The sequence below is a fragment of the Apodemus sylvaticus genome, chromosome X (genome assembly GCF_947179515.1).
Source record: "Apodemus sylvaticus chromosome X, mApoSyl1.1, whole genome shotgun sequence".
Classification (NCBI taxonomy): Eukaryota; Metazoa; Chordata; class Mammalia; order Rodentia; family Muridae; genus Apodemus; species Apodemus sylvaticus.
The window spans coordinates 133,521,228-133,544,847 of record NC_067495.1 but is presented as its reverse complement, the minus strand read 5'-3'; the positions used below and the strand labels follow the sequence as shown (position 1 = coordinate 133,544,847).

The 23,620-nt window shown below is 42.5% G+C and overlaps 1 protein-coding gene across 1 annotated transcript; it reads right to left on the bottom strand.

Annotated features, from left to right (window-relative positions):
- Positions 1 to 598: 598 nt before the first annotated feature.
- Znf449 (zinc finger protein 449) lies at positions 599 to 23,413 on the bottom strand. The gene is made up of 5 exons (XM_052171585.1): positions 23,377 to 23,413; positions 21,271 to 21,716; positions 16,070 to 16,274; positions 5,541 to 5,654; positions 599 to 3,534 (listed from the first exon to the last, which is right to left on the bottom strand). The coding sequence occupies exons 2-5, from the start codon at positions 21,622 to 21,624 to the stop codon at positions 2,651 to 2,653; spliced, it is 1,557 nt and encodes a 518-aa protein (XP_052027545.1). The 5' UTR covers positions 21,625 to 21,716; positions 23,377 to 23,413; the 3' UTR covers positions 599 to 2,650.
- Positions 23,414 to 23,620: the final 207 nt, after the last annotated feature.

Below are 23,620 nucleotides of genomic sequence, written 5' to 3'. Positions count from 1 at the left end.
TGTATGTGATGTACTACCAATGTAGCCTGCATCCAAGAATTACTTCATATGCTTTTTGATTTAATGCCAAGAGTGGTTATTAATGGTTATTATTCTATACAGGGCATATTAAATAACAAAGGGATGAATATAAGATATTTTCTACCAAGCCAGGCATGGTGGCGCATGCCTGAAATCCCAGCACTCCGGAGGCAGAGGCAGGCAGAGTTCTGAGTTCGAGGCCAGCCTGGTCTACAGAGTGAGTTCCAGGACAGCCAGGGCTATATAGAGAAAACCTGTCTCAGAACAACAACACAACAACAACAAAAGCTGTTTTCTACCCTGTATAAATGTACTCATGATATAGAAGAGGGGAGGGATACAGTTCATATTATGCTTGCCACTAATCAGGTCAGGCTAGCTAAAGATGACCTTGTGAAAAGCTAGAGTAATGTCTTCCCACACTACTAGGGTTGCAGTCTGAAGAGTGATTCCAACTTGGGGTGGCCACATAGATGTCTATTGGGGTGCTTGTTGCCATGATTAGGGAAGTAGCTCTAATTTGTCCAAATAATTATTTAATGCAAGAGAATCAGAAAGAGCGTATATACATTTTCACTTTATTAAAATCGTGTATAAATACAGAGCAGTTGGGCACATCCATCCTAAGGCACTGTTCTGGTTTGAATGCAATTCCACAAGAGAGAAAGAGAAGCTATTACATTCTGTATTTTTAATCTCTACATTCAGACTCCTCCCATATTACTGGGGTCTAATTTTAATCCCAGAATTATTAGCAGCATCATACAGGGACCCGGATGCCAAGAAAAAAAGACACATCCTGGCTCTGGCACTTTCTATGATTTGGCACTTCGTCACAAGCTCTCTCTTGTATTGGTCTCCATTTGTTTCCCAACTCTTGTTTAAGTAGAGATATTATAAACTCTTTATGAGCCTTACATATGAATTATGTTTTGTTACTACTTTCCATTAAGACTAGGACAGGACAAGTTAGGCACATAATACATACCCGCCAAATACTTATAGATCACTCCCAAGAACTTCCTTAGTTCTACTTTACAGATGACTGTGTATCTTCATAAAGGGAATATACTTGAATGTCCCATTTCTTGTATCTAATAACAAGGACTAAGCTCAACGAGGATTTTCACGTGTCAACAGTTTTAATTGATAATGAGATTTTCTCCCTTACTATGAGATTTGAGTTGTTACTATGATTACACAAGAACACTTACATAAGTATCAACTCTGTGTGTGTGTGTGTGTGTGTGTGTATGTGTGTTTGTGTGTGAGACTATAAGTAAAATTCAAAAAGGTTAAGAATCACTACATAATTCATAAATTAAGTGAATTACTGATCTTCACCTCCTTAAAATGTGTGTGTCTACATATAATTAAAACTCAGAGGCTACAAATCACTAAGTAACCCATAAATTTTGTGAATTAGTGATTTTAACGTCTTTGAAATGATATGTGTATAATACAAAATATGTAAATCTTCAAATATTTTTTTCATAAAATCATTGAAACTAGAAATAACTAGGTTTAGAGCAACAGGTCTACACTGCTAGCTATAGATATACTGGGTTAAGGCAGTGTTTCCCAAGGGATACTTGCAGAATTCTACTGCAAGTTATTACTATGTGTACATGAAAACTGTTCTAGGGTCAAATAAGTTTGGAAAGCATTGAGCTGCAAGAGGTGCTTCCTTTCTAAACAAAGACCTGCCCAGGGGCCTCACATGCTCATGAGCACCAGGATTCTAGGAAGGACAAACAGCTAGAAGCAATTCCCAAAATTATTTGCAGAACATCTTGCAGAACAAAGTATTCTATGACACATACTTAGAAAAACACTGACTTAGAGAATGGATAAAATTTTAAAAGCACTGAAATAAACTGGAGAGAATCCCGAAGCAGAATGAAAATCCATGCAGACTTGTTCTTCAGTCCATCTAAATACAGTCAGATTCTACTTGTACAACATCAACTGCAAGTTACTTCTGCTAGACCTAGCATACAGTTATAAAGAGAACACTCCACTCTAGTCACCATCACCACCACAGACAGCCAACTAAGTCGACCAGCAAACTCCACAAAATTCCAAACTTAACATCCCAACTTCTCTAAGCATAAAACTGTAAATGGGAACAAGCCTGTTCCTTAGGCCAGTGACATCCTCTTCACCTAATCCCCCGACACAATTTTTTAATGTGTTGACAAAATTCATTGCCTCATTTCTTACCACTTGAGGCACATCTATCTACTGCTACTTTCATAATTACACAGGAAAACAAGTGTGGTAGGATTGTCACCGACACCAGTACTCATCCATTGATCGGTCCTACCTATAAGCGACTGCCACCGTTTATATGCTTTGTGCTTATGCTTATCATGGTTGCCTTGGAAGCAAACATTTCCACTGCAATTAAACACAAAAAGACAGAAGATATTAAATTCAGAGAAACTGCGAGAATAAGTGGACACTCTAGAACTCATCTACCTTGAAAGATGGTTTTTGAAAATAGCACCCCTCAAAGCTGCACTTATGTTCAGACAAAAGGCTTCTAAGACAAACAGCTACTGCAGCCTACACTGTTTCTGAGCTAGTGTTAAGGTAGATAGAAACTGTTCCAGGAAGTTAGCAGTTCTTAAAGAAGTCCTCTAAAGTGTGTTACCTGGTGCATAATGAGCCCCGCTCTCTGCCTGAAACTTTTAGAACATTGAGTGCACTTGTATGGCTTTTCCCCTGTATGGATTCTTAGATGAATTACAAGGCTTGGTCTCTGTCTAAAGCTCTTCCCACAATAACTACATTTAAAAGGTCTCTCTTCTGTGTGTGTTCTCTGGTGTAAAGTAAGTGCCGTCAGGCGACTAAAACTTTTCCCGCAATTATGACATCTGTGAGGCTTTTCACCTGTATGAGTCTTTAGATGTCTTTTAAGACTCGATCCATGACAAAAGGTTTTTCCACACTCAAGACATTTATATGTTTCTTCTTCAGAATGGGTTCTCTGGTGCCCGAGAAGGTGTGAGCGCCTAGTGAATCGCTTTTTACATACAGTGCATTCATAGGGTCTCTCTCCTGTGTGAAGCCGTTGGTGCCTGTAAAGGTCAGAGCTACGCAGGAACCTTTTTCCACATTCGGGGCATTTGTGAGGTTCCTCTCCTGAATGAATTCGCTGGTGCCCAGTAAGTTGTGACTTCCGAGCGAAACATTTGCCACACTGGGGACATCGGTGAGGTTTGTCCCCAGGACTCTTTTTCTTTGGAGGCTTCGGGTTGAGAGGTTCTTCCAGGTTGGGGCTCTCAGGTGTCTCTCCTGGAGTGGGGTTCTGAGGATCTACAAGTTTTGTTAAATCTGTCTGTAAATCCTCGGGGGATGTTTCCCACTGATTTTCTAACTGCACATAGTCTTTCTGCAGAATGGGACCATGGAGAGCATTCCCTTCTAAAGTTACAACAAATGGGTACAAATTTTCCAGTTTTTTCTGTTTTGAAGTATCGTCTTCATTTTCTATTCCCACCTCAAAACCTGGGAAGAAATGGAAACTGAAGATATCACTGTGTGTGGGGATAGGGAAGATGTCACTGTGTGGGGGAGGGAAGATGTCACTGTGTGGGGGTAAGGAAGATGTCACTATGTGGGGTAGGGAAGATGTCACTGTGTGGGGAGAGGGAAGATGTCACTGTGGGGGGGAGGGAAGATGTCACTGTGTGGGGGGAGGGAAGATGTCACTGTGTGGGAGGAGGGAAGATGTCACTGTGTGGGGAGAGGGAAGATGTCACTGTGGGGGGGAGGGAAGATGTCACTGTGTGGGGGGAGGGAAGATGTCACTGTGTGGGAGGAGGGAAGATGTCACCCTGTGGGAGGAGGGAAGATGTCACTGTGTGGGGTAGGGAAGATGTCACTGTGTGGGAGGAGGGAAGATGTCACTGTGTGGGAGGAGGGAAGATGTCACTGTGTGGGAGGAGGGAAGATGTCACTGTGTGGGAGGAGGGAAGATGTGGGGTAGGGAAGATGTCACCCTGTGGGTGGAGGGAAGATGTCACTGTGTGGGAGGAGGGAAGATATCACTGTGTGGGAGGAGGGAAGATGTCACCCTGTGGGAGGAGGGAAGATGTCACTGTGTGGGGTAGGGAAGATGTCACTGTGTGGGGTAGGGAAGATGTCACCCTGTGGGAGGGGGGAAGATGTCACTGTGTGTGGGAGGAGGGAAGATGTCACTGTGTGGGAGGAGGGAAGATGTCACCCTGTGGGAGGAGGGAAGATGTCACTGTGTGGGGTAGGGAAGATGTCACCGTGTGGGAGGAGGGAAGATGTCACTGTGTGTGGGGGAGGGAAGATGTCACTGTGTGGGGGTAGGGAAGATGTCACTGTGTGTGGGAGGAGGGAAGATGTCACTGTGTGTGGGAGGAGGGAAGATGTCACTGTGTGTGGGGGAGGGAAGATGTCACTGTGTGGGGGTAGGGAAGATGTCACTGTGTGTGGGAGGAGGGAAGATGTCACTGTGTGTGGGGGAGGGAAGATGTCACTGTGTGGGGGTAGGGAAGATGTCACTGTGTGTGGGAGGAGGGAAGATGTCACTGTGTGGGGTAGGGAAGATGTCACTGTGTGTGGGGGAGGGAAGATGTCACTGTGTGGGGGTAGGGAAGATGTCACTGTGTGTGGGAGGAGGGAAGATGTCACTGTGTGTGGGGGAGGGAAGATGTCACTGTGTGGGGGTAGGGAAGATGTCACTGTGTGTGGGAGGAGGGAAGATGTCACTGTGTGGGGTAGGGAAGATGTCACTGTGTGTGGGGGAGGGAAGATGTCACTGTGTGGGGGTAGGGAAGATGTCACTGTGTGGGAGGAGGGAAGATGTCACTGTGTGTGGGGGAGGGAAGATGTCACTGTGTGTGGGAGGAGGGAAGATGTCACTGTGTGTGGGGGAGGGAAGATGTCACTGTGTGGGAGGAGGGAAGATGTCACTGTGTGGGGTAGGGAAGATATCACTGTGTGTGGGAGGAGGGAAGATGTCACTGTGTGGGGTAGGGAAGATGTCACTGTGTGTGGGGGAGGGAAGATGTCACTGTGTGGGGGTAGGGAAGATGTCACTGTGTGTGGGAGGAGGGAAGATGTCACTGTGTGTGGGAGGAGGGAAGATGTCACTGTGTGTGGGAGGAGGGAAGATGTCACTGTGTGTGGGAGGAGGGAAGATGTCACTGTGTGTGGGAGGAGGGAAGATGTCACTGTGTGGGGTAGGGAAGATGTCACTGTGTGTGGGGGAGGGAAGATGTCACTGTGTGGGGGTAGGGAAGATGTCACTGTGTGTGGGAGGAGGGAAGATGTCACTGTGTGTGGGGGAGGGAAGATGTCACTGTGTGGGGTAGGGAAGATGTCACTGTGTGGGAGGAGGGAAGATGTCACTGTGTGGGGGTAGGGAAGGGAAGGTGCTCAGGAGTGAGAGGAGAGGCTCCTGAGCACAGCTCTGAGCTTCGCTCTTGGTTCCTGTTGACTCTTCCCCACCGTCCCAAGAATAGACATGAATCATTACTTACCAATCTTGGAATCAAGTAACTGTTTCATGTCTTTGGGATCCTCTAAGTCTTTTACCCACGGCTCTTCTCTATGATCCAATGGGAAGTTCATGTCAAGCTTTGGTAACTGATAACCTGGTCACAGAAGCAATAGGGAAGAAGCATGACAAGGTGCTTCCCCAAGGGATTTTCTAGAGTCAAGGCTAATTGCATGAACACATGCCTCCTTCCTCCTCATTACTGTTCCTGCATCTGCAGTCACTTAAAGAGTCATTTCTTAATGATAACAAAACAGCCATGGAGAAGGCCATCCTTCTGCATTTTCAGGTGAGTGAATCAATGTGCTGGAGCAATGCACTAAGTTAGTTCTGTATTTATTGCAACACAACACTTATTTATGCTAGAGCTAAAACATGGAGCAAAGCTGTATAAAATGTTGGTATACTAAAAACTGGGAAATACTGCTATTGACTGCTTAAAGAAGACTGGTCTAAACATATGTATCAAAGAAGAGTGGTATAAACATATCAAGGAGAGTGTTGTAAAGATACAAATCATACAAGAGTGGGATAAACATATATGTCAAAGCACAGTAGTGTAAACATACACGTCAAAGACTAGTGTAAACATACATGTCAAAGAACACTAGCGTAAACATACATGTTGAAGAATAGTATAAACATGTGTCAAAGAACAGTGATGTAAACATAGGTGTTAGAAAATTGTTTACTGGAATAAGTTCACTTGATCCTTCTTAGAAACAATTTCATTTTATTGAACTTAATTCGCAGCAGCAAAAAGTAATCTTTATGTATCAGCAGAAGTCCAGATAGGGCATTTAAAAAATAACACAAATTAACCGTCAGGTGTGTTTCTGTCTGACACCCTAAGTATAATCACGTCATTTCCATGACTTGCTTTCCCTCCATATCCAGCCTTCTTATTTTTTTCTGCCTCTTCCTCTCTATCCTCATTGTTGGTCACATATTCTACTGTATAGTAAGATATGGTCTGGAATGGTCAACCTGAGATAACAAATGGGTCAGATATTAGAACTATTAAAATGGCACTCGCAAGTAAATATTAATTCAAAGAAAAATTGTATTTCAGATTAAGACAGTAGAAATCAAAATTCCTTGTTTAACAAAAGGCCATATATTTCAATTTTAAGACTAAGAAATGAAAAGATAGAAGTCATATGGATTTCTGTGCTGGGTGTGATGTTGCATACTGTAATTCTACACTGAGATAGGGCAGTTGCAAATTCCACCCCAAACTTGGTTACAGAGTGAGACCCTGCCTCAAAAAGAAGAAAAATATATGTCACAGTTTACTATTTCATTTTTGTTTAGATTTCAAAGTTAAGATGAGGTGAGGGGTAATATGGAGTAGATCACATAAATCTGAGCGTCACAGTGCAAAAGGAAGCTGTAGGGAGGAAACATTGGGCACAAACTAAAAGTTGGATGAGATTAAAACCCTGCGCTATACAAGACTGATAGAGACCACTCCGAGATGGCAGATTATAACCACCCAATAATTATTGACCTTTCCTGGGGATAGGATTGACACAGCTAGAGAGGAACTAACTACCCTTTGTCATAGCTGGTGGCAGGAAGGCACTGATGTTAGTTGTGAAAAGACAGAGATGTGAGAAAATATAGATCCTTCTGGAGAGTAGAACAGAGGACCAGAAAGAACACCCTTGTACATGGTAATGGCACAGCAGAGAGTAAGGACTGAAGCAAAGAAAAGGAGAAACTCAGAAAACAGGCTTCAGGAGTATGCAAGAGCACAGCTCAAAAATACAGCTGCTGGGTGAGAAATGGGGAGACTCTCTAGGAAGTACCAGAAGCCTGGGATGGGGGAGGGGGGCTCCGTGGAGTCTATGGGGATGACCTGAGCTGAGAAGCATAGCAGTGGGGATATGAAACCTGAAAAGGTCGCTCCTGTAGCCAGGCAGGAACCTCAGTAGAGGAATGAGGACACCAACCCACCCACAAAGCTTTCAACCCAAAATGTATCCTGTCTACACAAATGCAGAGACAAAGAGCAGAGACTAAAGGAATGGCCAACCAGTAACCAGTGCAACCTGAGACCCACCCCATGGGCAAGCACCAATCCCTGACACTATTAATGATACTCTGTTATGTTTGCAGACAGGCTAGCATGGCTGTCCTCTGAGAGGTTCTACCCAGCAGCTGACTGAAACAGATGCAGAGACCCACAGCCAAAAACAGTGGAAGGAACCTCAAAAAGTCATATAGAAGAGTTGGGGAAAGGACTGAGGGTCCTAGAGACGATAAGAACGCCACAGGAAGACCAACAGAGTCAACTAACTTGGACCCTTGGGACTCTCAGAGACTGAACCACGAACCAAAGAGCACACATAGGCTGGACCTAGGCCTCCCTGTAGATATGTAGCAGATGCAGTGCAGCTAGGTTTTCATGTGAGTCTCCCAATAACTAGAGCATAAAATCTCCCTAAAGCTTTTGCTTGTCTATGGTAAATGTTCCCCCAAAGGGCTTCTCTGTCTGTCCCCAGTGGGAGAGGATGTGCCTAACCCTGTGAAGATGAAGATGATGTATGAGGGGGGTTATCCAGGGGGCCCCACCTTCTCAGAGGAGAAGGGGAAAGGGAAGGGGAGAGCGAAGGGACTCTGTGAGGGTTGACTGGGAGGGAGGAGCAATTGGGATGGTAAAAAAAAAAAAAACATGTTTAGAGCCGGGCAGTGGTGGTGCACGCCTTTAATCCCAGCACTTGGGAGGCAGAGGCAGGCAGATTTCTGAGTTCGAGGCCAGCCTGGTCTATAGAGTGAGTTCCAGGACAGCCAGGGCTACACAGAGAAACCTTGTCTCAAAAAACGAAAAACAAAAAAACTTTTAGAAAAAGTTGGGCTGAAGAGATGGCTCAGCTGTTAAAGGCCAGGCTCACAAACAAAAGAAAAAAGAAAAAGTCATTGAAGTGCAGCCTAGATGTGAACCATGAAACTTGCATAGCACACTGGCATTGGGGAAAATTCAATTTCCCACTGTATGGTTATGGTACAGTATTGGAAAGCCATCTTAAGGTCTTATCTGAACTGCCTCAGAATTCAAATATATCTACATTATTATTATTTTGTTTTGTCTCCAGAAACCCACAATAAACCCCACAAACCAATCTGTAAAGTGTTGGAGTAAGCACCAATCATCTGTACTGGCAAAGACTTACCCCAGACCACTGAAAGCTCTGTGCTCTGTCCTTTCTCATTACTCTTCAGATACAGCAAGAGGAAGAGGAAGACATTAAAGTTAAAGAAGCAGAAAAGGATGAAGCCGAAGTGCCCCATTTCCAGCTATGTTCATATATTTAAAACCCAAAGATAGAAGAATCTAAGATTTGATACAATTTCAGCAAAGCGGCAGGATACAAAGTCAACAAACAAGACAAACAAGAGCCAGTGGCTTTGAACAACATAAAACAGTGCCATCAACTATTACCATCAAAAAATAGTAGGGCTAGGGGCTGGAGAGATGGCATTGCTATCTGGCAGCAGACAGATGCTCATAATTCTAGGTCGGGGAATATGAGGCCTTCTTCTGGCCTCTGGGGGCACCAGAGTCATGCACTCCAATGCACAAATAGTTAAAAATAAAAATAAAATATTTTTAAGTATCTAGGACTAAACCTAATGAAAAAAGTAAAATATGTCTATAATGTAAACCATAAAACATGTATGAAGGAAACTGAGGAATATACTAGAAGACTAGTATATTCTATGTAGGGACTTCCTGCATTTACAATTTGGCATAAAATTATAAAAAAATGGCACTGTTACCCAAAGTGGCCTTCTGATTAATTGTAGTCTTCAAAATTCAAATTACATTTTCACAGAACTAGAAATCGACCCCCAAAATGTTCATCTAGAAGTACAATAAATAAAACAGTCAAAACAGTCCTAAATAAGGACAACATCAGAGGGTTGGAAGAGCTCCCAGAGAAACCATCTCAAAAAAAAAAAAAAAAAAAAAATCAAAGACCTTAATGTTAAATCCAACTCCTTTAAACTACTAGAAGAAAGTATGGTAAATACTTCCTGGTATAGGTATCAGTAAAATATTTCTATAAAGGACTCCAATATCTTGAAGAATAGAATGGGCCAATGGCATCAATCCTATCATGTGAAAAAAACAACCCTTGTGAACAGAATAGAAACAACAGAGTAATTTAATAGTTTAGAAAATGCGTAAAAAAAATCTCTGCTATTCATCTGAGATGAATACTATCCAGTGTGTATATAAAGAACTAAGAAAACAAAAGGGAAAAAAGAAGCAACAAAAGACTAAGTAATGCAATCAATAACTGGACAAATCCACTTAACAGATACTTTTAAAAGTATGAAAGAAAAATTACTAACCAGGTGTGGGCATTCCTGACTGTAACTGCAGTACCTGAGAATCTGAGGCAGAAGATTGCTCTCTGTTAGAAGCCAATATAAGCTACATAGTGAGTACCAGGTCACTCTGGGCTACAGTCCACATTCCAATATGTACATATTTTTCTGTTCACATGCATATTATTCATACATATTGATTTCCTGAGACAGGATTTCTCTTTGTAGCCCTGGCCACCCCAGGGCTGGTCTAAGGGCTCAGTAGGTAAAAGCCCTTACTGCCAAGCCAGATCTAACTTCCAGGATACATGTGATAGGTCCAGGAATATTTACACATATACATATAAATAAATGAATATAATAAAAATTTTAAAGTGAGTAGAGAGTAAATTTAGTAAAACATCAAACTCCAAAATAGTTAGAGATTTAATCATACCAATTTAGTTTGAGTTGAAAGTTTCAGTTCTCATTAGAAGCAAGGGAGACTAAAATGCAGTGGGATAACACAGTCCAAGTGCGTAAAGAAAAATGAAAACTGTCAACGAAGAACTCTACAGTCAATACATCTGTCTGTAATCAGAAATGAATACACAATAAAGAGAAATAAAACAGAATTCACTGCTAGCCAACCTGCCTGAAAACAGTTATATAGTTTTAAAGATAGCAAGGTTGTTCTTCAGAATGTGAGTGAGAGGCTCCAAGATGGGAACTTAAAGCCACAGGAAAAAATAGCGCAAATAAAAGTAGCCATATGATCAGGAGAGACATTATAAATCAAAGGCTCTGTTTCTTTTCTCTCAAAGATTTAAGAAAACAAGCATGGTGCCAGTTAGAAAGGCAATCTAGTTATCAATAATAGCATGTATGAGGAGGGGCCTAAGAAATGTCTGGAGTTGCCTGCTCAAACCCATCTAAAGAAATAAAAACAAAAAATGTTCAAAAACAAAAGCTATAATGTTTTTTCCTTTCTCCTTTTAGTTTCTTTAAAATTCTTAAAACTATGTATAGTAATAATTATAGCATGTATTGTGGGGCTTATAAAATATTTGATATAATGATTGGAATATAATACCAGATGTAAAGAATATAGTTCTATATAGGACTAATGTGTCTGTATTTCAATGACATGAATATTTAAAGCAGAATAGTAAACTATAGTGAGGAATTAACTTAGAGGCAGTGAATGCTCATTAAAGCAAGTAGGATCTTACACTGTACATATTCACCTAACATGAAAGAAAGCAGTGAGAGGGAGGAATGAAAGAGTCACGTGACATCGAAGATGAAAGCAGCATATGTAATTCCAACCGTCTACTCCAAAGAACACTAAGTATGAGTGGACCAAACAATTCAATGCAAAGGCAAAGTTCTAACTCGAGGTTTGTATTCCTATTTGTATGGCTTGTCTCTTTTGTTTTCTTTTTAAAGATTTATTTATTATATGTGAGTACACTGTAGCTGTCTTTATAGACACCATCAGATTTCCTTACAGATGGTTGTGAGCCACCATGTTGTTGCTGGGATTTGAACTCAGGACCTTCAGAAGAGCAGTCAGTGCTATTAAACACTGAGCCATCTCTCCAGCCCTTCTCTTTTGTTTTTCGAGACAGGGTTTCTCTGTGTAGCCCTGGCTGTCCTGGAACTCACTCTGTAGAGCAGACTGGATTCTAACCCATAGAGATCCACCTGCCTCTGCCTCCAAGTGCTGGAATAGGGGATATTTTATAAGCAATATTCATAAAACACCTAGACAACATAGATATGAAAACAAAAATGATACCAAAGGGTATCTTTTTATAGTGAGTTAAAGAGCAATCTATTAATAAGACATAATTCAAAACATTGCTACCTAAATTATAAAAACTATGATATCTATGAAAGACCCACAGCTAATACCAAAGAAATGATGGAAGAACAAATACATTTTTCCTGAGACCAGGAACAGGACAAGATACTCACTACTTCTATTCAATATTGCTGTGAAGGCTCTAGCCAGGGAAACTACACAACAAAACCAATAAAGGCATTTAGACTAAAGCATATGATATAAAATTATTACCTTCCGTAAAGACATAGGTTTATATATATAAAACCCTAAATATTCTATCATAATAAACAAGCTAAGTATGTTTGTAGCCTACATGGCCAATACACACACACACACAAAAAAAACCCCAAAATAATTCTATATATTTTCAAAGGACAATCCAAAATACAGTGAATAAGATAATTCCATTAATAATGTTAATAAGACCAAAATAATTTAAGAGTAAATTTAATAAGCTCAGTATAAAACTTGTACTTTGAAAACTATAAAACACTGTTCAAACTATCTGAGAAAAGTCTAAGTAAACAGAACCACATCTCAGGTTAAGGCATCACCAAATGTAGTATCATTAATATAGCAGTGTTCTCCAAACTGTCTTCAGACTTAACATAATCCCTCACAGTGAACCAACTGATTCTAAACCTTAGTAAAACCAACAAGAATGGACACAATATACATGTAGTCCTTTCTTGAGAACAGACATTCAACAATAAACCTATGGGGCTTTGGTCACCTGAGTTTCAGGAAACGTAAGAACATTCAATGCGATGAACAGGCCTTTGTACTCTTAGGCTCTTCATGAAATCATGTGCTTAAACCTCGCTAACCACACCCAAGTAAATGCCTGGTAAATTATTGTTGAAAACTGATACAATTTTTAAATTCAAGAATGAATGGGTGAATACTTGGTTTAAAATAAGCTCTTGAAGTATTTTCCATTCTTCTTTCCATCAAGTGAGGTTTTTTCCCCTTTTAAGTGTGGGTTGGATCTGTGACCTTGTTCTAATGAGAATAGTGCACAAGTGATGGCATGTGGCCAGGTTACTAACAACATTACTGGCACAAGTCTTCCTATGAGGGAATCCTCCTGCCTGTCATGAGGACAAACATATGAAGAGGTCCCCTTAGCAAGGAATTGACGGTTCTGCCAGCTCTCAGACACCAAGCCAGAAACCTTGTAAACTTGAAATTCCCAACTTGTAGGAATTGTATTGTTTTTAAAAGCACGCCCCTCTTCATTTTCTCCATTAATCTGTTAAACTTCAGAGGTGATTTATAATTGTGGAATGTGATGTGAAAAAAATCATATAGTAGAATGGATGAGAGATAAACAAATAAAGTTTAAGAAAGAAGGTACTTTGGGCTGGAGAAATGGCTCAGTGGTTAAGAGCACTGACTGCTTTTCCAAAGGTCCTGAATTCAAATCCCAGCAACCACATGGTGGCTCACAACCATTTGTAATGAGATCTGATGCCCTCTTCTGAAGTGTCTGAAGAGAGCGACAGTGTACTCACATATAATAATAAACAAATCTTTGGGCCGGAGTGAGTGGGGCCAGAGAAAGAAGAAAAAGTGTCTGAAGACAGCTACAGTGTACTTACATATAATAATAAAGAAATCTTTAAAACAAAGAAAGAAGGTACTTGAGGAATGCCATTCTCATCCTATGTTCATTTAATCTATGTGAGTACACTGTAGCTGTCTTCAGACACACCAGAAGAGGGCATCAGATCACGTTACAGATGGTTGTGAGCCACCATGTGGTTGCTGGGATTTGAACTCAGGACCTTTGGAAGAGCAGTCAGTGCTCTTAACCACTGAGCCATCTCTCCAGCCCAAAGGCTCTACTTCTATATGAGGTATCATTATTATAGCTGGGCATATATATATACATATATCTCCCCAAAGTTTTTTTTTTTTTTTTTACTGACAAGGTATATATTCTACACTTTAAGGTAGACTCAACTGATTTCTTGTATGATTTTTACATTTATTTTCTCAGCCATTATCTTATGATTTTTCACCCAATTTCTAATATATCTATCATATATTACTAAGATGCTTTCATTTTTTTTTAAAAAGCAAAACTTTAAATATTAAAAAAAAGCAAAACTTTAAGTAAATTTTAAATAAATAATGGGATAATAAGTCTTGCATCACTTTGTAAGGCATTTTATATAATTTTAAACAGGATAATTTTTTTCTGAGTTTTATTGTTACTTGATTCATTAATACATTATATCTATTTTTTTAAATGCACTGAATGGCAATGTGCTTTAGAGAGTAAAGTATGAAAATGGACATGAATAGTAATATCAATACCGTTGCTTGGTGATTATTTTCCTACAATATTAAGACCAGAAAGAAATCACATGCAAATCAGAATGAGTAATATGGATTTATAATTGAGTAAGATGGCCACATTCTAAAATTAAGTGTAAATATACATGCACAAAAATTTAGATTTCTTATAAGAATATAAAATTAAGGTAATACAAAGACTAGAAAATAAATGGCAACATTATATAGTATTGCTTTAACACATATGCAAAAGTATGGAATTTTTCTTTCTTGCCATCATTTAAAAATATTCTGGCCTAGTGTAGTGCTGCATAACTGTGATCTCAGCACTCAGGAGGCAGGGGCAGGCAGATCTCTGTGAGTTCGAGGCCACTCTGGACTACAAAGTGAGTGCTAGATGACACAGAGCTGAATAGTGAGACCCTGTCTCAAATAAATAATAAAATCAATTCTGAAAATACATAAGCTCTACAAATTCCTGTGGTCAAAGCTCAGCTTACCCTGACCTATGAGGTAGTCTTCGTCTGGGTTCTGTACAGCAGACGCTTAGGCAGCACCCTTCACCTTGTTCGTTACACAACACCCACCCAGTCATCAGATCCTGTTCCACACATGCTACATAGTTTTTTGGACTTGCTTCTTCCTCTCAGTGATCACCACCTTGACTCCTCTGCTCCCGTTGGCCCTCCACACTGCATTCTTTTTGCCCCTAGAGCTTCTGGATATGGTGTTTCTGGTTCCTTTTATGGCATAGCAAGCCCCATTCAAGAAGAATACTTTGCATCATGCACTCTTGCGATTCTTCAAAAGGATCTAGTCACTCATGGGGTGAACAAATGTCACTGTAGAACAGTCACAAACTGGAGTAGTGTTTCTATAATTCTGTGAGACCTCCTGCACCAGCCTAATCCAGATAAGTGCTACACACACCAATGTCTGCTCACCTCTTGGCTGGGGGAAGTTGACTCTCCTACATGTACCATTATGATATATGGAATTTGGTATATGGAACATATGGTATATGGAATTTGTCAACTGCCTACCAGACTTTGAGTTCCAGGATGACTAAGGCTACTTTTCTGCTTTGTGTAACAACAAATCCCCAGTGTCTGTCCTGGCTCCTCACTGGTTCTCCTAATGTCAGCCAAATTCATACATACGATGTTGTAAGAAGGAATTCTGGGCCTCAGCTCTGTGTTAGTTGTTCATGCATCAGGCATTCCATTTTGTAACTCTGGTTAGTCTCAGCAATGTCCATTTTCTGGCTCTCTTTTGTTGTCTCAGGATCCTACAGTTTAGTCCAAGTGCTAACATACTGAAGCTGTGCTCATGAGAAAATTGGTTCTGGCCACACTTGGGCCAAATCTTTCATGGGAGGCAAGGGGAGAGATGGGGCAGAGAACACGGATAATGATGTGACAGAACCCCACAAGGAAGGGAAGCACAAAGGCATGCAGGCCCCAGGGTTCAGCTGCCTCTCTCTATTGGCCCTAACTCCTTGCTGGCAGAGCCAGCTGGCTTCAAACACCAGTTTGGGTAGCACTTATCTGGATTAAGTTGATGCAGAGGCTCTCAACACATCTAGAAACACTCGTGTGGGATTCTAGTACATGGACTTTTTTTCACCCCCTATAAATGCCTGGCTCATTTTAAAGATCAAAGGAGAGCATATTGCAAAGTATTCTACTTGAATGGGCTTTTTATACCTTAAAGGCAAATGTTTCTTTGGGTCTCACATCCGAGGCTCAAAATTTGGTGGACAACTGTTTCATTACTGGAGGGTCTGAACTCCCATGAGAGGCTTTCCCAAGTCACATCCTTGGTGAAAATCCCCTTGGGCAAGACCATCATTATAACCAGTTCCTCAGGATATTCTAGTCAAGGTGCTTCAGTCCCAGGTGTTCTCATGTTCTCAGTCCTCTACCTCGTTAGGTCAGTGATCCAGAGGCATTGGAGGATTCATATTTCTAACCCAAACTGAAAACCCCTGAGCTCTTTGGCTCTCACACAGAAACACCTAACTAAAAAGAAAGCCCTTGCCTTACCAGGGTCCAGAAAGGACTGGCATTCACCATCAGCACTGTAGTTCAGATCCTGGGGTCCAGCTTGTGGGATCCAGGCATCTGGCACCGGAGGCTCCTGAACAGGTTCCATCACCTGGAGTGCAGGTTCCTCCAGGTGCAAGTTGGGTGGCATGGGTACTGTTCCAACTGGTGCCAGTTCTTCCAAGAGCATGTCATCCATGTCAATCTGAGAGAGAGGCCAAAACACATCACTTCAAAGTCAAGACTTCACTAGAAGGAAGGCTAGTCTCTAAGTCAGACATTCCTCACCAACAAGTATGAGGCACCATGAGCTTTCAAGCTCCCAGGGGCTCCAGTAGGCAATGCATTAAACAAACAAACAAACAAAAACCACCACCACCAACTAACCAACCAAACCCACAACAAAACAGCTGTGTTGCCTATACTAGGATGGACAAAGTACCAGGCTTTCAATAGTAACCAACAAATAATTACTAACAAGTTATTCCACCCGGTCCTTCCTCTGCATAGCTGCACGGTATTGGTATAGAAACAGACAGGTGAATCAATGGAACTGAATCGAAGACCCAGAAGTAAATCCACATACCTATGGAAAATTGATTTTTGACAAAGGAGTCAAACCATCCAGTGGAAAAGGGAGAGCATTTTCAACAAATGATGCTGGTCTAACTGGTCTGCATATAGAAGAATGCAAATAGATCCATATTTATCACCACATACAAAATTTAAGTCCAAATGGAACAAAGAACTCATAAAACCAGACACACTTAGTGTACTAGAACAGAAAGTGGGGAATAGCCTTGAACTCATCAGTACAGGAGACAACTTCCCAAACAGAACACCAGTGGCCCGGGCTCTAAGAGCAACAGTTGATAAATGGGACTTCATGAAACTAAAAAGCTTCTGTAAGGCAAAGGATACTGTCATCAGGACAAAATGGCAATCTACAGAATGGGAAATATTTGAAAGAGGACTAATATCAAAAATATATAAAGAACTCAGAAAATCCAAATAACCCAATTAAAAAATGGGGTACAGAGCTAAACAGAGAATTCTCAACAGAGGAGTCCCAAATGGCCAAGAAGCACTTAAAGACATGGCTAGCCTCAGAGAAGCCTAACAAGCAGTTGACTGAAGCATACACAGATACTTACAGCCAACCAATGGGCTGAAGTTGGGTACCTCTGTGATGGAATTAGGGAAAAGCTGGAAGAAGCTGAGGAGGAGGGCACCCCCATAGGAAAACCAGCAATCTCAATTAACCTGGACCCCTGCGATCTCTCAGACACTGAGCCACCAACCAGGCAGCATACACCAGCTAATATGAGACCCCTGATACATGTACAGCAGAGGATTGCCTGGTCTGGAATCAGTCAGAGAAGCTGTACCTAATCCTCAAGAGACTGGAGGCCCCAGGGAATGGGAAGGTGTGGTGGGGTGGGGGATGGGGACATTCTCTTGGAGAGGGGTGGGGAGGAGGAATAGAATGAGGAACTGTGGGAGGGCGACCAGGAGGAGGTTAACGACCTAAGTGTAAAAAAACAAAAATAATAAAAAATAAAGTAAAATAAAAAGAAATGTTCAACGTTTTTAGTTATCATGGAAATGCAAATCAAAATGACTTAAGATTCCACTTTACACTCATCAGAATGGCTAAGATTAAAAACTTAAAGGACAGCTCATGCTGGTGAGGTTGTGGAGCAAAGGGAGCACTCCTCCACTGCTGGTGGGATTGCTGACTTGTACAACCACTCTGGAAATCAATTTGGTAGTTTCTCAGAAGATTGGGAATAGTTCTACCTCAAGTCTCACCTGCACCACTCCTGGGCATATACCCAAAAGATGCTCCACTATCCCACAAGGACACATGCTCAACTATGTTCATAGCAGCTTTATTTGTAATAGCCAGAAACTGGAAACAACCTAGATGCCCTTCAACTGAAGAGTGAATACAGGAAATGTGGTATATCTACACAATGAGAGATATCAGCTATTAAAAACAAGAACATTATGAATTTCGCAGACAAATGGATGGAACTAGAAAATATCATGCTGAGTGAGGTAACCCAGTAACAAAAGGACAGTCATGGTATGTACTCACTGATAAGCAGATAGTAGCCATAAAGTAGAGGATAATTAGCAGACCCAAAGAAGCCAAAAAACAAGAACACAAGGGAGGAAGGTTGAATCTTTCTCAGAAGAGGAAATAAATAGATATTGGAGGTTGATGGAAGGAGGGAACAGGTTGGAAGAGGGGATGGGGAGGGGAGCAGGGAAGGGAGGGGAGATCATATGTAGGGAGAGCAGGGGAGAGGGAAAGGAGATTGGTTGAGGGTGGGGACAATCCCTAGATGTACCAGAGACCTGAGCTAGGGGTAGGCCCTAGAGGGTTTAAGTGGAAGACTAGATGGGATTGCTAGCAGTGGGGGATATGGATCCTGAAGTGGCCACTTCCTGTAGCCAGGCAGGACTCCTGGTGGAGAGATAAGGACAGAAACCCACCCACAAATCCTTTGACCCAAACTGTGTTTCTGTCTATGAGATATGCAGGGACAAAGATGGAGCAGAGACTGAGGGAATGGCTAACTAATGACTACCCCAACTTGAGACCCATCCCATGGGCAAGCACCAGTCCCTCACACTAATACTGATACTCTGTTATGCTTACAGACAGGAGTCTAGCATGGCTGTCTCCATGGTGTGTAGCCATGGTCTAGCATGGGCTGTCTCCTGAGAGGCTCCACCTAGCATCCAATGGAAAGAGATGCAGAGACCTGAAGCCAAACAGTAGATGGAGCTCAGGGAATCTTCTAAAAGAGTTGAGAGTAGGACTGGTGAGATGGCTCAGCAGGTAAGAGCACTGACTGTTCTCCCGAAGGTCCTGAGTTCAAATCCCAGCAACCATATGGTGGCTCACAATCATCTGTAATGAAATCTGGTGCCCTCTTCTGGTGTGTCTGAAGACAGCTACAGTGTACTCACATATAATAATTAATAAATCTTAAAAAAAAAAAAAAAGACTGGTGAGATGGCTGAGCAGGTAAGAGCACTGACTGTTCTCCCGAAGGTCCTGAGTTCAAATCCCAGCAACCATATGGTGGCTCACAATCATCTGTAATGAAATCTGGTGCCCTCTTCTGGTATATCTAAAGACAGCTACAGTATACTTACATATAATAATAAATAAATCTTTAAAAAAAAGATTTGAGAGAAAAGTCTGAGGAATCTGAAGAGAACATGGACTCCACAAAAGACTAACTTTTGGCCCTTGGGAACTCCCAGAGATTGAATCATCAACCAAAGAGATAGACCTAGGCTCCTGCACATAGGTAGCAGATGAGCAACTTGGTCTTCATGTGGGTTCCCCAACAACTGGAGCAGGGGCCGTCCCTGAGCCTGTTGCCTGCCTGCCTGTGGATCCTGTACGCCTAAATGGACAGCCTTGTCTGGCCTCAGTGGGAGAGGATGTGCCTATGATGTGCAGGGTGGGGAAGTGGGAGGTGTGGGACGATGGGAGTGGGGGGTTGACACCCAGAGAGGGGCTTCTTCTTCTAAGGGGAATGGGGGGGAGGACTTACATGACAGGTTACTGGGAGGAGAGGAAGTGCTGATACTGTGTGCTGTAATATGAATAAATAAATTTAATGAAAGAAAAACAAAACCAGAACAACTAACCAAACAACCAACAACAAAACAGGCCTGTTGACTCTACTAGGATGTGCTTATTGCAGAATATTACCAACAAATAATTACTAGCAAATTATTCCACCTGCTCCTTCCTCTGTACAAAGTCTCTACAGGGAGTATGCAGTTCACACTCACAGCTAATTCCAGCTGCACTGGCTACATTGTAAGCACTCAAGTGCCAGGGATGGCTTACAACTCCTGAGATATGCAATGCCTAGATCTCCCAAAGACAAAAATGGCATATTTTTCCAAACCAAGGAAGCTAAAGGCAACTACTCAATCATACTGCCCTTGAGATGCACAGACTTTCAGTGACTTCCTATGCAAGCCACTACTTGTGCTGAAGTCAACAGCTCCAGCAAACCCAAGCTCCAAGCCATGTCAGGTGGAAGCTCTTGCTACTTCCTTATGGGAAGACTGCTCTGCGTTCAGCTTGCCCTGGGCTCACCTATGCCCTCCCTGAATAGAAGCTTCCAAAAGGTAGTTCTGAATGGAAGGCAATATGCTGGCAGGCAGTACTACTGGAATGTAATGGGCCAGAGACAGGCACATCATTTACAATGCAGAGCTCTTCGTACACTCTCCCAAACGTGAAACTCCTTCAAAGCTTCATGGAGATGAAAAGAACGTAGCACGAACCCCTAAATGGACAGCCTTGTCTGGCCTCAGTGGGAGAGGATGTGCCTATTCTTGCAGCAACTTGATTTGCAGGGTGGGGAAGTGGGAGGTGTGGGACGATGTGCTTATTGCAGAATATACAAAGAATATTCACCCTGCTGATTGGGAAGAAACTAAGTAACTTTTGCATATTTTATCACTTTTGCACAAATCAGAGAAAACCCACAGAATTTATTCCCCTTTACCAAGACTCTTTTTTTTTTTTGGCTACTTTGTAAAATCACATCATCGGGGACAACACTGCTCAAAGTCCTGGAACTCTGGTCAGAATTCCTGCCTCTCCCAACACTGTAATTGAAAGCAGAGGGGCTGGCGTGTGACCACTTCATGATGTCTTCCCCTGAAGTGAAGAGCAGACATGCTGTAGAAAATGTGTATCAGTTGAAACTAAACTATACTGCCTTCCTTTGTATTCTTTCTAGATTCTACTTGACTCAGTGCCAGCCAGATCACTCTGGAAAAAACCAAATAATAGTTTAGAATGTGCGGGCCACACTTAACTCTTTCCTCTCCTCCTCCTTCTGTTTTGAAAAGCAATTCATTTAGAAAGTAGACATGACTAGAAACCCAGAGGTCACAGTCAATCACACTGTGGCAGGAACTGGTAAGCAAGCCATAGAGCCAAGCACTGGTAACTGTCTGACATTTCTAGATGTGGATACACTGGAGAACCTCAGAGCCATATGCTGATTCCAGCAGAAGAGATCACTGGAAAAAGTCTCTGATGAAGTCTTGGGGCTGTGGAATCAGAATCCAAATGTTGGATACAGACCCAACAGCCTGGGCACCTCTTTTTGTTCCCCTAAGAACAGAGACCCCCACATTTGTTTTCTCACCTGTGGTTCTGGTATCTCAAGCTCTCTTTGTAAGTCTTCAATGAGTGACACAACTCTTTCTCTATTGTCTGGGCAGTGTTCCCTCACCCAGGTCTCTATTTCTGTGGGCAGAATAGTTAGGAATTGCTCTAGCACAAGCAGTTCCAGGATTTGTTCCTTAGAACGCATCTTTGGCTTCAGCCACTGACAGCAAAGCTCCCAGAGTTTGTTGAATGCTTCATGAGGCCCAGCAGCTTCTGTGTACTGGAACTGCCTGAAACGCTGTCGAAAAACTTCACAGTCTGTATCATACTCTTGCAGCACAGAGCCCTGATTCAGGGAGGCCTGGATTGCACAGCCCAGGGCCACAGCCATCACCTCTTCTAGAAGTTTACAGTTTATCTGGGGTCTATGTCTCAGATTCCAGGTTTTTCCTCTCTGTAATAATCTGGGGGAGCCACTTACAGCTGAAGACAGGAAAACATGAAAAGGAGAGAAAGCAAAGGTTACAACATGGCATACTCACCGCCCTTAACTCAGCGTGCTTGCTTTTCTCCCACAGAGACTTAAGGAGCACCTCACAGTCTTTCTGGTGGTTTCGAGAATCAGATCAAAGCTGGGGACTTACTTCCCAGAAGAACATTTATAGGCACAATCAATTATAGATACATTTCAAATATTTACAAAATCTCCAGGAAACCCACATAGCCTCTAAATTCTAGAAAGCACTATTCTATAAGACAATGACACCATATGGTATTGTAAGTTTAACCAAAAGCTCCATTTGCTTCCTCAGATATGCCAGATAAATGTAAGGGGCTCGGTAAATAGCATTAGCCAAAGCACTTCTCTAAAATCTTACAGAGACAGGTAAGAACTCCACCTTTTCATAAGGTCCCACTGATTTAATATAATTCCATTCCTACTCTAATTCCATTAATTTTATTTTTCTATATGGAGATTTCGAAAGAAATGTAGGAGGGATAAGATAATACTTCTGAAAGAACTGAAAGTGTCAAGAGATTTTTAGTGCAATCTCTTGAGGTCAGAGGGTTGGTTATAAACAAACATGTCTATACAGGGGTCAGGACCTGAATATGCATATGCACCCCCAATTGCTGAGACAACTCTTATACCTGTCCTCTTTAAGGTTTTTTAAGACGATTCAAGAAAAAGAGTCCTGAACCTCTTTCCACTCTGTCAACTGGACTGAAACTAACTTCATATCACCCATTACTATAACAGTAACCTGTCCTTCTGTGCCAGATGTATTTAGGCATAATTTGCTGTGCAATCCTCACGCCCAAATGCCTCTGCCTACAACAAGCATGTAACGATAGCATCAAGTTCATAAAAAAATATCCTTCGAGGATCAAATGGCACAGAACGTGAATAGCAGCCTGCCTGGCTCGAGGCGAGAGCGCAAGTGAAGTTTATTGCTGGTCAAGACTCCTTCCTAGGAAGCTTCTAGTTTCCTGAGCCCAGGCATGTAACCGTTGCTGGAGAACATCCAAGAATCTGCAGTCTTTTGGCTGTGGACCCACTAGTTAATCTTCTCCAGTCTCACAGCTGGCTAGAGAAGCTTCTTCTGGCTGACCCAAAACCCTCCACCACGTCTACCAGGGAAGTGATTCTCTAGGTTTCTTTCCTGGGCCCTACATAGTAAAAACTTCACTTCATCAAAGCACAGTGTTCGCCCCCTCCCACCAAAGCTGGCCTCTGAATCCACCCTCACAGGGCCTACCCGTAAGGCACCCGTTAAGAAAAGAGGGCACTTGGGGAAACAGCAGGAGTGACATGTCCCTGAAAAGCCTAAAAGCTGTTTTAAAACCCCATGCCAGTGTTAGGGACGTGGTGTCCAAGAGCTTTTGGATGACAATGTCCGACCACCCAGATGGGCACTCCCAGCCATCGTGGACTCCCAGCAAGGCCTGGCCAGGTCGCAGGGAGTGGCGGCGGGGTCCCTGAACGAATAGGGGCCCGCCGCTCCTCGTTGCTCCTGGGGCCTGGTACCCAGGGCACAAATGAAATTTGCCAGTTTGCGTGGCCCCAGCCAGCAAAAAGAGCCCCGCTACCCGCGCCCGCGCCCCAGGGACAGCCACGCCCTCTGTCCGCTCCGGGACTCACCGCCTCTGCGCCCACGGCTCTCCCAAGCTCACCGGCAACTGCCCAAGGCGCAGGCGCACAGGCGCCTTGAGTACTACAGCTCCCGGCAGGCTCCACTCCGCCCGCCGCTCTTATAGCCCACAAGGATGCTGACGTGGGAATGGCTGGGACTCTCCTAGTCTTCCACCTAGTTTCAAGTTGCTTTGGAAGCGCTCCTATTTCCGGTCTTATAGCTTCTTGGTCCTAGGGGATTGGGTGGGACGAG